Here is a 16,218-nt window from a genome sequence, read left to right on the forward strand (position 1 = left end):
TGATCTTAATTTTTTTGTACTTGAATGTTACTTTCCAAGAAGCTATAGTGTTGGTTCAGAGAGAATTCTGTGTTCATGGGGCACAAGCTCATTACAGTGGCCCTGAAAATAATATTAATAAATGAAGTTTGTATGTTATAAGCAGTAGAATTTAGTGGAACTAGCAAGAACATCAGAATTCACGTTGTAGACAAGTAGTTCTCACTCTGTTTTCAAAATACTATTTAAATAAGCCGCCCTGCCAGGCTCATGGTTCCTGCCTTCATTCTGGCTACTCAGAAGTCTAAGATTGAGAATCATGATTCAAGGTGACCCTGAGAATGGCACTGCACTGTGGTATAAGGGGTTGAGTGCTTGCTTTGAACCCAGAGAGGTTCAGGGACAGCATCCAAGGTGCAGGACCAACAAAAACAAACAAATCAAAGTGACCCTAGGCAGAAAAATTTGTGAGGCACTTAGCTCCACTTAACCAGCAAAGAAGTTGAACTGGAGGAACAGCTCAATGAGTAGGGAGTCAGTCATGGATGACAAAGTTGAGACATAGCAAAAATCCCTGAGTTCAAGCCATGATAATAGGCCAAACAATGAAATAAACATAAATAAATAAATACATACTCTGCTAAAAAATTTTAATATAGGTTGAATCTATAGATCATTTTAATGAAGAACATATCCCAATAATATTTCCTTTAACCCATGAAGATTCGCTCTGTTTTATATGCATAATCAAGTTCAATCAATATTTCTTATTTTATCCAATATCATATTACATTTTTCTAATATAAGAAAATTTGCAAACTTTAAGTTGAGAACATCAGATGATACTCTCCAGGATAGAGCTTTACATGCCATTATAGTTATGTATAGAAAGAATATTTCAATTGCATATGCAAATGAGCATTTGATGAACAGTATCTAAAGTACAATTCAACAGGAGAGGAGACAGCATAGCCCATGACACAACAACAAAAGATAGCATTTTGAAGGAAGGCTGGGAAATGAATCTTTAGGATGGAGGAGAAGGATGATCACAATTTGCAAGAATCTCGGATCATTTGCTCACTGCTGGATGATACTCTGTAATCAATTTGCCAGTAAACATACAGTGAAACCTTTTGTGCTTTAATTCTCCCTAGTTACAACTGAAAGAGAAATAATATAGGAAAGTATAGAAAGCATTTTAAAATGTAAGTTTGAATGACAATTAAGCTACTTCCTAACATTGACTTTCTCAAGTGCCTTTATTTATTTTTTTATTATAAAACTGATGTACAGAGAGGTTACAGTTTCATACGTTAGGCATTGGATACATTTCTTGTACTGTTTGTTACCTTGTCCCTCATACCCCCTTCCCCCCTCCCCGTTTCCCCCCTGCGGTGTTCAGTTCACTTACACCAAACAGTTTTTCAAGTATTGCTTTTGTTGTTGTTTCTCTTATTTTACCCTTTGTCTCTCAATTTTGGTATTCCCTTTGAATTTCCTAATTCTAATTCCAGTACACACTGTTTCCCATACACTCAGATAAGATTACAGAGATAGTGTAGATACAATCACAAGAAGGTGACACACGAACATCATCAATAGTAGAAACTATAGATACACATGGGATGTTGAAAGTAGTTACAAGTGCCTTTATTTTTAAGATTCCTTGTGAAGATAAAATAAATCAGTGTTTTCAATTTTCAGCATCACTGGAAATCTTCAGGTCATCCAATTAAAGTTTCTCAGGTTCTAGTTCCAAATATGATTGATCAGCAGGTTTGGGCCAGAGTTCAGGAGTGCCTGGTATTTAAACACATCTAAACCTTCTTCTATCAATAGTTTATGCTAAACATTTACAGCAACTTTCCTGCTAATTTCTTGAAGATATTATGAGATATTTTCAATACAAGGTAGGTTTGTAATATGTCATGTTCAACCACATCGTAGATGTTCATATTGCCTTCTTCTAAAAAAATGCTTCTATTCAATTTTAATATTCAAGAACTCTAAATAATATCTGCCCAAAGATACCAACTTGGAATTTGAGACCAGGCTCAATTTTAGTTATGTTTGTAGACTTACTTCCTAATCATGTTTTATGCAAACTTGACAGGGTATTTAGGAAAATGTCCTTTGGATTCCTAGATCCTTTCTGTTGTGTTTTTCTGTACACTTACAAAACTTGAAATGGATCACTAAAGGCTTAGCAACATATTGAAATAGAAGTTTGTAATATATTTAAATGACTTTAAAAGCTCTTTTGCTGGAATGTTAATATTGTATCACATTGAGAAAGCAAAGGATATACATTCTCTATCCCATTTTCCTACAGCTTGCAAATGTGCCTCATATGGTTTAATAGCATATCGAGAGTCAAGGACATTGAGTGTTTCACTTTAATTTTTACTTAGGGATTAGGAGTTAATGCTCAATGTAAATAGCTTTGCAGTATTTGTGACTCCTATAAGTAGCAAACATTTAATTTTTTTTAATGTGCTGAGGAAATGAAAAGCAACAATGGCTTATGTTTGGCACTGGGAACAATTGTTCTGTCTCCTACCATTATCCCTGCTTATGAGTCCTGACCAAAAACAGCCTATTAAAGAGCAAACTATTGTTTAGGGAAATGGGAGAAGAAAAAGTGTGAAAATAAATCCGACAGCTTCCAGTAGAAAACAATGCCACTTTCATTATATTGTAATGATAGTGGTGGTGATTTTAAGAGTATCTAGTTTGCTGTGACATGCAATCTTCAGTGTTTGGCACTTGATAGCTTTGGTGTTTTATTGGCTCGTGAATAGTTATTAAAATAGGAGATATGTGATAGGACTGAGAGTCATGTCCCATTGTCATTCTGGGCTGCACTGCATCATTGGAAATGTGTTTTTTATGCACTGTAGTGTTTTCCAGAAAGAATAAGTGTAATTCCAGACTTTAAAAAATCCATATATTGGGAATGATATATTTTCCGTATTTGATGGAAATCCTAATGTTTAGCTTCCTATAAAAATTTAAATACAGCAGGCAGAAAAGTGAAAATAGATTTGATTTAGTTCCCAAAACAATATACCAATAAAAAATGTAATGAATAATCTCTCTGTAAAGAGAATAGTCAATTAACGCAATATTAGTTTTGAAAGGGTTTTGGCTAAACCACCATATGCAAACAAATATTTAATCTTATCTCTAATTTTTTTACTTCATATATGAAGACACATATAGCTCTTATTTATTTCCATGGTGTTTGGTTTATAAATAAAAACATTTCAGCGTAAAAATTAGAGGGGCTAAGACTTTGCTAGAAACACATGGTAACAGGACATGGATGACAGACCATTCTGCCTCTCTTATTGCTGGATGCAGCACTATATTTTAAATATCTTTACTTTCTGTTTCTAGAATATTGTTCTATTTCTTATTAAATATACCATTCCAAAGTTAGCAAAAATTAAACTTAGTAATGTGGGACTTAGTTCATTGTTTTCTCCTTTGCATTATTCTAAGAATATGTATTTTCAGCCTCTGGTTTGTTACATCTCTAACTTGAACATCTAGAATAAACTATAATATTATATTGCCATAGGAACTTGGCTGGTATGATTTATGTTGCCCAATTTTTTATGTGTCTCAGGCATTTTATTGCTTTAGGAAAAGAGCAAATAACTACAGCTAAACTATACTGTAAAGTATAATCAAGTGTTTAAGTAATAACAAAGTTATAGGTACTGGCAAGGCCAGAATAGAAGGTTTGACAAAGACTCTTTGATAAATCATGCATTGCTTTTTAATTCTTAAAGCTTTATTCTTTATTTCCGAGCACAAGAATAGTTTAAAATTAAAAATAAACAAAAAATCAAAAGGGTTTATTATCTTTTTAGGAGCATTATAGTGACTTAATTCAGTCATGGAGCCTTTAGATATGGTCATTCTAAATATACAAGTTTATTTTCACAAGTAATTTCAAGAGGAATGGTTGAGCTGAATTCAAAATTTATCCATGAGCTATTATAAAAATCTTGTTAAGTATTTAATTGCCTAAGTCAGGTTAGATGGGCAAATTTGATCATTCAGTCTTGAAGATGAAAATAAACAAAATTCTGAAATATCTTCAGCAAAGGTTAGGTTGTTCAAGTAGGAAACTTGGTTAATTAATGAATATGTTCTTACCTGTTTAAAATTATAAATGGAAGAGTAGGAGAAGAGCAAGAAAAAAAAAACCTAATGATCTAAATCTCTGGGATTATCAAGGTTCTCTGTCTATCTATCAGAATAATATATTAGAATAAAACAAAGTTTCTAATAACAGAACTTAGCATTATCATGGGATAAACACGCATCAAGAAAATAGAGAGGATTTTTTTTAAAGGAAAGGAAATTGAAGAAAGGAAATTAATACACCAATTTTAATTGATCCTTTAATATGTAAGTCATTTAGAACCTTCTATATAGTTGTATCTAATTTCTCCAGTAATCATTTGAGGGGGATTTTGTCTTGCTAATATTACAAATAAAGAATCAGAACAATAATAAATTGAAGATCATACAGCTAATGATGATAAATAACTTCAACTTAGTCTCTGAGCCTCTTTGCAAAATTTCATACCTGAGGAATGCATAAACATTAGAATCTTATTTCTCGTGATTTTAGAGGAAATAATATATCACAAGTGGAAGATACCAGACTTTCTAATGGAACATTTTCTTAACTGTAGTAATCTGTCTTGTAAAAGGCAGAAGAGGTATGGAATCCCTCTGAGGCCTTTGATGTTTTTGAAAGAGACTATATCACATTCACAAGGACTGACCTTGGAAAGTGAGCAAGTTGCATTCCAAACTGTCTTTTAATCCATCAGCCTGTATGTTAGCATTGGTCCAAAAATATTAATTGGAAAATTACACAAATAGGCAAATCATATGTTTTAAATGTTTATTGTAACACATTGCTGTAATTATTCTATTATTTATTATTATTTTAGTGTATTACTGTGACTAATTTAAAAATAAACTTTATTGTGTGTCTTCATTATTTCTGAGGAAATACAAATGCTTTTATTTTTTTTAGTAAGTTTAAGAACTATATGCCTTCAAAATATTAAAAAGTCCAGTTGCTTCTTGAAAAAAATTAAAACATACAGTGGCATTTTAATGTCAAACAAATATTCAGAAAAGGAGGGAATTCTAATCTAGGATGTATTGACTTTACTTCTTCATTAGTTTTACTATTAGACTTCAATCTGGTATCAACAACTCAAATGTAACCATCATTACCCTCATTTTATGACTAAAAGTGAGGTAAAATTGAGAATTCAGTCAACATTCTTCAGTTCATTTATCTCCTGTGCTTTAACCAAAATGGTAAAGAGATGTTGACAAATTGACATGAAGTGTAGTCACATAATTTAGTGGATTTTTCTATTAAAACCACCTCTCTCTCTTTGTCTCTCTCTCTCTCTGTCTCGCTCTCTGTCTCTCTCTCTCTCCCTCCCCCCCCCCCCAGCTCTGGCTCTCTCTCTTTCAAGAAACTGACTTTGACACTGAATCCTTTAGACATTCTCTAAGATGAAATATTTTTCCTGAAATATTTTAGAAATGTACTCATTGATTTTATCCCATTGTCAAAAAATAATATTGATGAACCTAATGTTCACTATAAAAAAAAAATCTCCCATTCAGTGTTTTGTTAGGGAATGAATGTGATTAAGGATGGCAAAGGAGAAAAAATGAATTCTAAATGCCTGAAAAACTTTAAATGTGTAAGATTGAAAATACTCCTCACAATAAAATAAGTTCATTCGAAGAAGCCAATTTTTAAAATAGTAATCTGCATTTCAAGTTTGTATGTATGCATGTTGATGTTGGTTTTGTTATTATCATTATTTTATGGGTGTGTATGTTTTGGTACAAGGACTGAATTCAGGACCTGTGGACTATCTCATAGCTTTCTTGACTCAAGGCTGGAACACTAACACAGGAGCCATACCTCCTTCCAACTTTATAATGATTGATTACAATAATCAGCAATTAATTAGATTAAATAGATTCAATGAGTCTCGGAATATTTCCTGCCCTGGCTGTCTTTTAACTACAATCCTCAAATCTCAGCCTCTTAACTATGTAGGACTACAGATGTGAGTCACTGGCATCTAGCTGGAATCAGGACTGTTGTACATTGATTCGGCATAGATTGTTCAAAATGTATACAAAGAACAGACTTATGACTTAATACACACTTAGCAAATGTTGATGAAAATAATATTATATGCAATTGCTGTTATCTATACCATTTACCTTAATGTTTATCACTCTTGTTGCTTCTGTAATATAGTAATATAGAATGTATTTATATGTCAAGGGTGGAAATAACTAATCTGTTTTTCAAATAATTTAATATCTTAAATATTTTCTTATATGGTCCTTATAAATATTTATGAATAAAATTAGTAGTTATTTCAACAGTATGATAACATTGGCCACAAAACAAGCAAACAGTAGATTTAAGATTGCAAACAGAGTCTTTAACTCATGTTACCTGTAGGGGAAATGGGAAGCATTTCTCTTTTTGGTATTTTGTAACCTGTTACATTAAAATAAATCCTTTCTAAAACTTAAAAAAAAGAGAATAATGAAAACACATACACAAACATACAATCATAAGGACACTGGTTATGTATAATAGCCCACAGGTTTAACCACAATTTTACTGTGTTTAGTCATAAAATCTCTGTATAAAACCAAGACTTTCAAAAAAATCTTTCTATTTTATGTGGTAACAAGAATACCAAAAGAAACAAAATGCCAACACTTATATCCTGTGGTATTTGAGAAGGATGGACAAATAGTTTTGTGATTGCAGGTGTATTTAATAGTTATGTTGAAAAGCAAATCTATGAGTCTCAGTTGCAATGATTCATTTCTTCCATGTTCATTCATTCATCATGTGAGCCTGTGTTATAGTTCATCAAGGTGAACACATCTCACTACTTTAAGAAAACACTCCCTGAATACCTCATTTCATTCTTCTTAGTCTCTTTTCCTCTTTACCTTTTGTGACTGGCACAATCAGGAAGAGACATAGCAACAAACATTTGCCAGGACTTATGATTTTATACTAATCATCAACAAGTCCCACATTTCAACATAAATATATACTAAAGGGAGGAATAGTAGTGAGGAACCTGGTTCAGAGTAATTTTAATAGAAATGGCATTTTATCTTATTTGAGGATCTGCTTTCACAAGTGAACACAACTCCCTGTTCTTGCTATTACATATCAATAAAATAATAGTTTGTAGGACATAAAATTTAAGTCTGATATTGCTTGATAATGACTATGAGATAGGGAAGCACTAGAGTTTGAAACACAGAAAAATTATGTATAAAGCATTCCAACACAAGATTAATGATTGTAAGGTACTTAGAGTTTGCATTGGTGAAGATAAAGTGGATGGAATTTTAAAATATGGGTAAGAAATTATGATCATTTGTGGCATAGCACTGAACAGACAATACAGGGGGAAATACAGAGAGAAATTCTGTTCTTGCTGAGAGAGTAGCTCAGCCCAAGATAATAATGAAAAAGCTATCCACCGAAAGGGCTGTCAGTTACCAACTGCCTGACAATTTAATTTTCAAAAGCTAAGATAATGTAATCTTCAAAATCTTGAAAATTTAGAAGTACTACATATTTACATGGCAAATAAAGCCACAAAAAGGTATTGTTTAAAACTACCATTTTTTTTTCTCTGTCCTGCATAGAAGTTGTTGAATATTTTTAAAAGGAAACTCTCCAAGCTTTCTACCGAGTTGGGTTGAATTAAAAACATCACAGAAGTGATCAAACTATAAAATATATTTTAGTTTTACTTTTTCACTTTTCCACATTTTAGTAGTGTAAATTATTTGTAAACTATGATTTTGTTTTCATATCTTTCTCTACTAGAAAGTTAAATATTGAAATGACAATTACTATGCAATTTTCAGGCCATTTAATTTAAAGAGGAACTTATGTTATTTTTGTTTATATAATTAAATTTATTAGATCATTTATGACATAAGCTCTGACAACTGACCTCCAGATGTTTGAGTATTAAAACCTAATTGCTACCAAGAGTAGCAAAGTTTCAACTGCCTTTTAGGCTGGGCTAATTTAAAAAAAAATAGTGATGCTTTGATGTTTCCTGGTAATTCCAGGGCAGTGCAAATGGCAAATCACACACACACACACACACACACACACACACACACACACACACACACACACAGAGAGAGAGATTAAAAGCCTAGAACATGCCAAACTGACTTTTAAACTGTGAGTAAAATAAAGAAAGAAGGTAGGAATGAAGGAGAGAGGAGAGGTAGGAAGAAAGACAGATGGAAAATCATCCTGTATATTCAGATTGATGTTTTTTAATCAAATTGAATCTTTCTTTCATTGCCTGCCCTTCATCTTCTTCATAACTACTAAAGCTAATAAGTCAGATGAGATTTCAGGGTTAGTAAAATATGGAATCTTGGTTATAGAATTAGGAACATTTTAAAGACATTGAAACATTTTCCTAGACATATTTATGATCATATTATTTAAATTGCTCCTTGGTTTGCTGTATTGGTACTCCTGTAGGCACACAGATTGTAGGCACATTGAAATTTTGGAACTAGATGGATCAAAAATACAGTGTTTCTTTACTATCTGGCTTGTTAACTTTTTGTCAAGAAGTAAATTTCCACTGGAAATAAATTTATTTCCAAGAAATATATTTCCCATTCCACTGGAATGGATCCTTGTTTTTACTATAAATGTTATCAATTAGTTGTTAATAGCTTCTTAAGCTTTTTACCATAGTTGAATATTTGAAATAGTTTTGCTTTTGAATATTCCTGAAGTAGTTGTGCAAAGGAGTTTCAGTGCAGCATGTCAGTTTGTGAGTACAATGAATTTTGATCCATGTAACCCCTTCGACAATTCTTCCCATTTCCATACGTACAATGGAGATTCCAGGTTGGCCATGAAAAACTGACTGCAATTTATCCTTGTGTTCCCAAACTTATCATAATGTCCTGTCTCTATTTTGATTCTTAGTGCACAAAAAAGTGGTGAAAACATCTTACTGGGAAAGATTCATATTGATATTTATATTGCCTTTCTTGTTTAATTTAACTCAAATGCCCTGTTTTCAATTCTTACTTCTCTAGGAGGGCAAGTCCTGTCCAATGAAGCACAAAGAGAGCCCACCCCAAACCATGGCAGAGTCAGAGTCTGTGCCACAGGTATTTCACTTTTTAGCCTCTTTTATTTGGATTATATCAGAAAGATCTTCTTTGATCCATTAGATTAAATACATTTCCATCTTGCTCGAGGTAGAGCGGGATATTGTAATGAATTCAACTGGAACATTTTTTCAACTGGAAAACGTGAACTTAAAATGGCTGACCTGCCTTCCACTAGACCTAGTAGTTTGACTATGTGGGGTTCTCTTTTTTTCTTCCATCCTTCCAACCAAAACAAAAGAAAACAAAACTGAACGTTAGAAAAATGATGCATAATTTTCTATTGGAATACAGGTCAAGGAGAAATGGTAGAAGACAGACCTCACAAAACTGAGAACAAACACAACTCAAGAGCTTAATCCCAGGCTGGGAATATGGCCTATTGGCAAGAGTGCTTGCCGCCTATTCATGAAGCTCTGGGTTCGATTCCTCAGCACCACATATATAGAAAATGGCCGGAAGTGGCGCTGTGGCTCAACTTGGCAGAGTGCTAGCCCTGAGCAAAAAGAAGCCAGGTCCTGAATTCAAGGCCCAGGCCTGGCAAAAAAAAAGCTTAATTCTGAGTTGTCTATATACTGTTTGCTAGTTAACCTGCAATATTATATCATAGCAATTTTAAGGTTAATTAGGAATAATCAGTGTTGAATGATTGAGTCAAAATTTTTTTCCAAATAATCTCAGAGAAATATTGCCATCTGTAGACAAAATATGTTTATGAAGTACTTATTAATAACATTGTTTTACATTTGTATCTGTGCAGATGTCAATAAAGCCTTTGTTGAAATGTATGAATTTTTAATAATTTCTTAAATTTGGATTTATTAATTTTAGTTTAAATTATGTTTGTTTTTATTCTAATTTTCTATTTTGTGTTGTTTGACAGAAATTGCAAGTGCCTCCTTGTTCTGAATGCGAGGTGAAAAAATCCCCAGAAAAACAATTAACTAACTTTGAAAGGAATCCAGCTAGAGAAGAAAAAATACTGTAAATTCTAAGAAGTTGTAACTAAAACATTCATTTGCTACTGTCTTCATACCTTTTTAGACTGTAGGCTGGATGGAGATACTGTTTCTAAGCATGCAATTTTTTCCACAACTTTATGTAACTTTATATTCCACACAATGTCCCCAAAATTCCAGACCAATTATGATCCATAAGCAATAATCTATTTGAAATTAAGTCTTATTCTCTTAAGTATTCCACTGATATCAGTAAATTACTCAATGTAAATTGGTCTGGTTTGATCTGAAATGCCAGATAACATTTCTTGTTCATTTGGATATCTAAGTATTTCTAGGGTCTATACTAGCCAATTGGTGTCAATTTTCCTCAAGCTTTATCTTTGAAGACCTGAATGCATCCTTCATCTCATTTTACTATTTGGTATTGCCACTATTTTGAACTAATAATTATTATTTTGTCTAAGGAATGCCAACTCAATTTTTCCAATGATTTGAATGAATGAATGGATTTCTAACAAAATTGATTTTTTAAAGAAAATTCTGTGGACACTTCCTTTATTTATATTTACTGGAATTAATGTGTTAGGATTCAGGTTTCAAATACCCAGCATGGTTTTTGATGTGAAATTGGCATGTCAACAAAAGTAAGTTTGTAAAGTAAAAATAGGTAAAATGGAAATTTGCATATGAAAAATAATATTTGATGAAACTGAAATAAGTATCTGAAATCAGTAAATCCAGACTCACAGTTTTTCAAAGCCAATGTATTATTAAAATCGCAATGGCTGTTTTAATCTGTGAAGGTACATTTCTATACAGATTCCTCAATCAAAGAATAACACTCAGAAAATTATCTGAAAATAGCTTACGCTCATAAGTATTTGACAATTCAGTAATAATCTGACAGAAGCAAAAGAATATCAGACTTACAGAGTTAAAGTGTTAAAAAATCCAAGTTTGTTAGCATCAAGTAAATTCACATCTGTTTTTTAATATATTTTACACAGGCTGAAGTAAAAAATAACCAATGGTTTTATAGAGAGAATCTAACTGGACAGTATCTGCAACAGCATATCTCTAAAGGAAGTTAATAAAAATATATTTAATGAAATATATAATCAAAAATAAAGTTAATTTCAGAGATAAATTGACATACTTTTGGTCTAGTGGCATATTCCAGGATATGTAGTGATCAAATTACTGGAAAATATTAACAGCAACGAAAGGATACAGAGAGATGTGTTTATGTAGGAATTCAAAGTAATTCAGGGTTTTGCATCAGAATTCTTTTTCTTATAATGAGCTGGTTAGGAAAGAAAGTAAAGTTGTTTTATGGAGGATACATAGAATTTCCAGATAAAATAAACCAGGATGGAATAAATGATCCAGTACCAAATTTCCTGCTGATTTAATTACACATCCAGTCAATTCTACAAAATGAAATATGACTCATCTCCCAAGTTCTGTGCCTTACAATTTTACCACTATATGGAGGTAACCTTCCTCATTTATTCAGACTTACAAAGGGAAGTCAGTAATTTAGTTTCCAAATATCACATTAGATGTTAGCTTCTCTCTGAGCCTCTCTGCATCCTACAGGATGTCTGTCTCCAAATCACTTAACATACTATATTCGGAGGTATCTGCAATTGTTTTGGGTGATACTTTTGAAAAAGGAGAATTTGGCTTAATTTTAATCCTGTTTAAGTAGCTTCATTTTGTTTATTTTGTCTATGCTCTGACATCCTATTCTAGTATGTGGCAATTTTAAAAATTTGCTTTGCTTAATTCTTGGCATGATCAAGTAGACTTTGAGTCATTAAGTACACGCAAGCAGGCGGCATTGTGCAGTGTTTAATGTGAAATATTTATCACATACTTGCTCATTTTCCTCCCTAAGAAAGTTATAACAAAGAATGTCTGTATTTTAAAACTATAATGGGAATCTTTTCTTGTAATTATTAAATTATTTTCCAGTACTATATGTTTCCTCCTTAATGAATGGATTTGTCCCTTGATACATTAGTTGCTTGAAAAGAGGAACTGAGAAGTTTTAAATTTCTTTCTTATATGTATTTCTTTTGTCTACAAGACAAGTATCATTCTGATTTTTTAATTATTTTTTACTTATTTTTGGTTTGTATCCTGGGGATTGAATTCAGGGCTTGGAAACTGTTCCTAAGTTGTTCTATTAATGGCTAGCTCTCTAACAGTTGAGCTACTGCTCCATGTTGGTTTTGTTTGTGTGTGTGATTAATTGGAGATAAGTTTCTTCTGGGCTTACCTGATTAGGCTGGCTTGGAACTGTGATCCAGCTGGATCCAGTTGGAACCCAGATCTCAGGTTCCTGCGTAGCTAACATTACAGGCATTAATCACTCAGTGCACAGACAAAATATTTCCTAAAAAATCAATGTTATAAATAGACACTTCTTTTTAAGGAATTAATATTAAAGACTTAGCTATCTTTCAATATAAAAAACTCACAAACTTTAGTGCTGGCAATAAATGGTGTCATTCTATTTTATCACCCAAATGATATGCAATGAAAGACTAACACGTTGCTGAATAGCAATTACCACACTTTACAATTACACAAGTTGTTTAATATAAGTACTACCATAACTAAGAGACATTTTATTTATCTCAATAGTTTTTATTGCTAAATTTAATTTTATAATGCTAATTATACACCATGTATTCACTTCTGAGTTAGAAGTGAAGTTTGGAAACGTTCCCTCCAAAGTTAATTAGCTATATAAATTACTGTCTAAAATCATATGACCTAATGAACGCTGAGTGTAATCTTCCCAGTACCAATGTGCTCAGAACAAAAGCAAATGATTTCAGTCCATAGTTTGGATGTATAGCTTTCTACATCCTCTAAAATATTTGCATACTGAAAAAAATAGGTGGCTAACTCTTCTTTTTCTTTCTTTTTAGTCTCACAATGATATTTCAGTCACAATTCTGTTTCATAAAATACTTCTGGAGGACTTATTTACTGTTTTAGGTGGACAATGTGAATAGCTGGAATGACTGAAAAAAATTTTGTGAACTTTGCTATAATGAAATCTTTTATTTTTATAGCTCAGGTACTGTAATTAGCATTAACTGAAACAGAGGCTGAAATAAATATTGATGCCATACAGTAAGGTGAGCTAGTCAGACCTGAAAAGTAATGGAGAGGTATATGGTTTATGTAGGGGATATTTTCTTATTGTGGGTACAACATTATATTTTCCCCAGCTTTGTATCCATCTGGATTGTGTTGTATACTACCGATGGTCACGTGTGATGAATAAAAAAAGTTTTGTTCAATAAAAGTTTGTTATTACTACTATATTACCCACACAGAGTAATTTGAAAAGCAAATGTGTAAGCAGTAGAAGTAGTGTCTACTTCTGTGAATCAGAAACCAATTAATTTTTTGAAATATTATTCTAGAAGTTTCCTTAATCTCTCTGATAACACTTCAGACATCTTTTATTTTACTCAAAATTTTTAAATGACATGACATACATTACAGTAAGTATCTTGTCCATTATCAAACTTTAATTATTACTCTAAATTGAAAATTAATTTTTATATTTATTTTAATTTTATAGTATGTTATAATAGAAGTATACAGTGTGGAACGACATTAGCTAGTTAATAGATCAGTGATCTCCCATTAACTAACTATCGTTAGAATGGCCTGATCTCTCAAGTAACTCAAATATTTTTTAATAAACTTTGGAACATAGCTACTGTAGTAATACACTGGTAATCCTGAAGCACTGAGTTCAATCTTCAGTATTATCAAAAAACAAAAATTGCAATTATTAGTGGAATTATTTATTCCAGGTGATTCTGGCACAGTGAAAGAGGAGCTGTGTTAATAATGATGAGAGGCAGTTTGAGGAATAGGTAGCATGGAGAATATTTTAAATGCACCACTTTAATTCCTTAAACAAATGCTACTTAAAGAGATATAGCATAAATATAGTTGGCTTTTTTTCCAGATGTTTATCTAGCCATTTGTTACACATGAATTATATAAATCATTTGGTTATTAAGCCAAGGAATTTGTTCAAGTTTAAAAAGACCTAAGAAATTTAAAAGGACCTCATGAGTATTCATTGTATGAACATACCTGAGGAAGAGCTAGGAGTGTTCAAAAAAGTGAATTAGGTTGTAATTAACTTGAATTATATCTAGTATTATTAACAGATAGTATACCTTTCTTCTACACTTTATTACCCTGGATGTATGCTGAACAGTTTATATGTGTATTTTCACCTTAACATGAGTGAGGGGATATAAAGATGGCTGTTATGTTAAAAAGTGTGAATTATTAGAGTTATATTCTCATTTTTGCTATGATAAAAACCATACACTGATTTCATAATGATAATTTGTGAACAGTTTTTCACTGACATAGTTAACCAAACTCAGTTGCCTGTCACTGCTCCTCACATATTTACTACATTTGACATAGACATTTAGCAATTATTTGAATGGTGGAGCACTGATGTCTCACACCAGTAATCTGAATTACTCTGCAGGTTGAGTCCTGGAATATCATAGCTTGAAGCTAGCCATGGCAAAAAAGTCCCTGAGATTTTATGTTCAAAATTACCAGCAGGCAGGGCTCCTGTTGTAAAGCCCAGCCAAGCAAGTGGAAGGTCTTTTGTAAAACTCTGTACCAAAAATAAATAATTAAATGAATGCATGAATCAATAACTACAAACCACCACCATAACACAAAGTACAAACCTCAAATGAAACCAAAACAAAATTCTAACAGCAGCAACAACAACAAAAATCTCTTTGGTATTGGATTCACCAACTGAATTTCATTTTGTGTGTGTTTGAAGCATTTGGTATCAACCAACTTAACATCTATTAATGTAACTAAATGGTTTTTCACATACCTTCTTTTACATGTTCATTCTATGCTCTGTTGCATTTGTGCTTCTATCTATTTATGGTTATCATAGGCATTATTATCGAGAATTCTGGCACATTACACTCTTAGGTGGATAAGTATATTTATTGTAAGATTATCCTTACACATTTACTTCTCTGTGCATGGAGATGTAAGATCACACATGTGTTTATATACATACATACTCATTGAAAATCTACTTTCCTGCTATGCCCATTTTTTTCTATGTTTCATAATGTTTTAAGAGGACTGTAGAAGATTATGTAAGTGCTCAATATACTCAGACCTCACACACTATGCTAATTTAAATTTTAGGCACATCAAATGCCATCCTAAATAAACCATACCATAGAAATAACCACCTCCCTTTCCAAAGACAGCCTTAACTTGAAAATAAGGAGTCACTTTTACACCTTTGTCTAGATTTTCTCAAGCAGAGAATTTCTTGCACTTGGTTGTGCTGGCACAAAGACTCAGAAGGAGTTCATAAATTATTCTAGTCATAAATAATATGTTTGCATTTGGGGAAATGATGGAAGTATATTGTTTATATCCACTGTATCCATCCTGGTAAAGATGCTCAGAACATTCAAGAAAGGAAAATATCCACATACCTCACAAAGGAATAGTACACTGTTTCATGATGATAATTTGTTCAGGCATTTTCAGTTAAGAATTATCCTGAAGTAAATGCCCTTTTAAAAATAGTTTCTCTGTGTGAGGCAATATTGTGCTAAGATGTTTACTTCTGCTTTCAAAACAATAAACTGCTGTGCTGCTACCCTGTCCACTTAATTTGTAATTTAAGATAAATACCATCAATTGTACACCTATAACTGCAGCACAGAATAAGAAGTATTCCTTATAGCAGCAACTTAATTGGCTTTTACTGAAGATCCACTGTACTGTGAGCAATTATCTTTTCCTAGATAATCTGAAGATAGATTTGTCTTATACTTAAAATTCTCGAGCTTTATGAGTCCTCTTCACAGTTAACCTGATGGGTATTTATTGCTATTTAATATAATATATAACTATTATTCCCTACGGTTCCCTGGAATGAGATTAAATAATGCAA

The 16,218-nt window shown here is 32.3% G+C and overlaps 1 protein-coding gene across 1 annotated transcript in view; it reads left to right on the forward strand.

Annotated features, from left to right (window-relative positions):
• Luzp2 (leucine zipper protein 2) overlaps window positions 1-10,605 on the forward strand; it is a 344,929-nt gene extending 334,324 nt beyond the window's left edge. The window contains exons 11-12 of the mRNA XM_048360954.1: window positions 9,175-9,249; window positions 10,133-10,605. Coding sequence (XP_048216911.1) covers window positions 9,175-9,249; window positions 10,133-10,237 — 180 coding nt within the window. The 3' untranslated portion in view covers window positions 10,238-10,605. The remainder of the gene's footprint in view (window positions 1-9,174; window positions 9,250-10,132) is intronic.
• The last annotated feature ends 5,613 nt before the right edge of the window (window positions 10,606-16,218 follow it).

The sequence above is a fragment of the Perognathus longimembris genome, chromosome 13 (assembly GCF_023159225.1).
Source record: "Perognathus longimembris pacificus isolate PPM17 chromosome 13, ASM2315922v1, whole genome shotgun sequence".
NCBI lineage: Eukaryota > Metazoa > Chordata > Mammalia > Rodentia > Heteromyidae > Perognathus > Perognathus longimembris.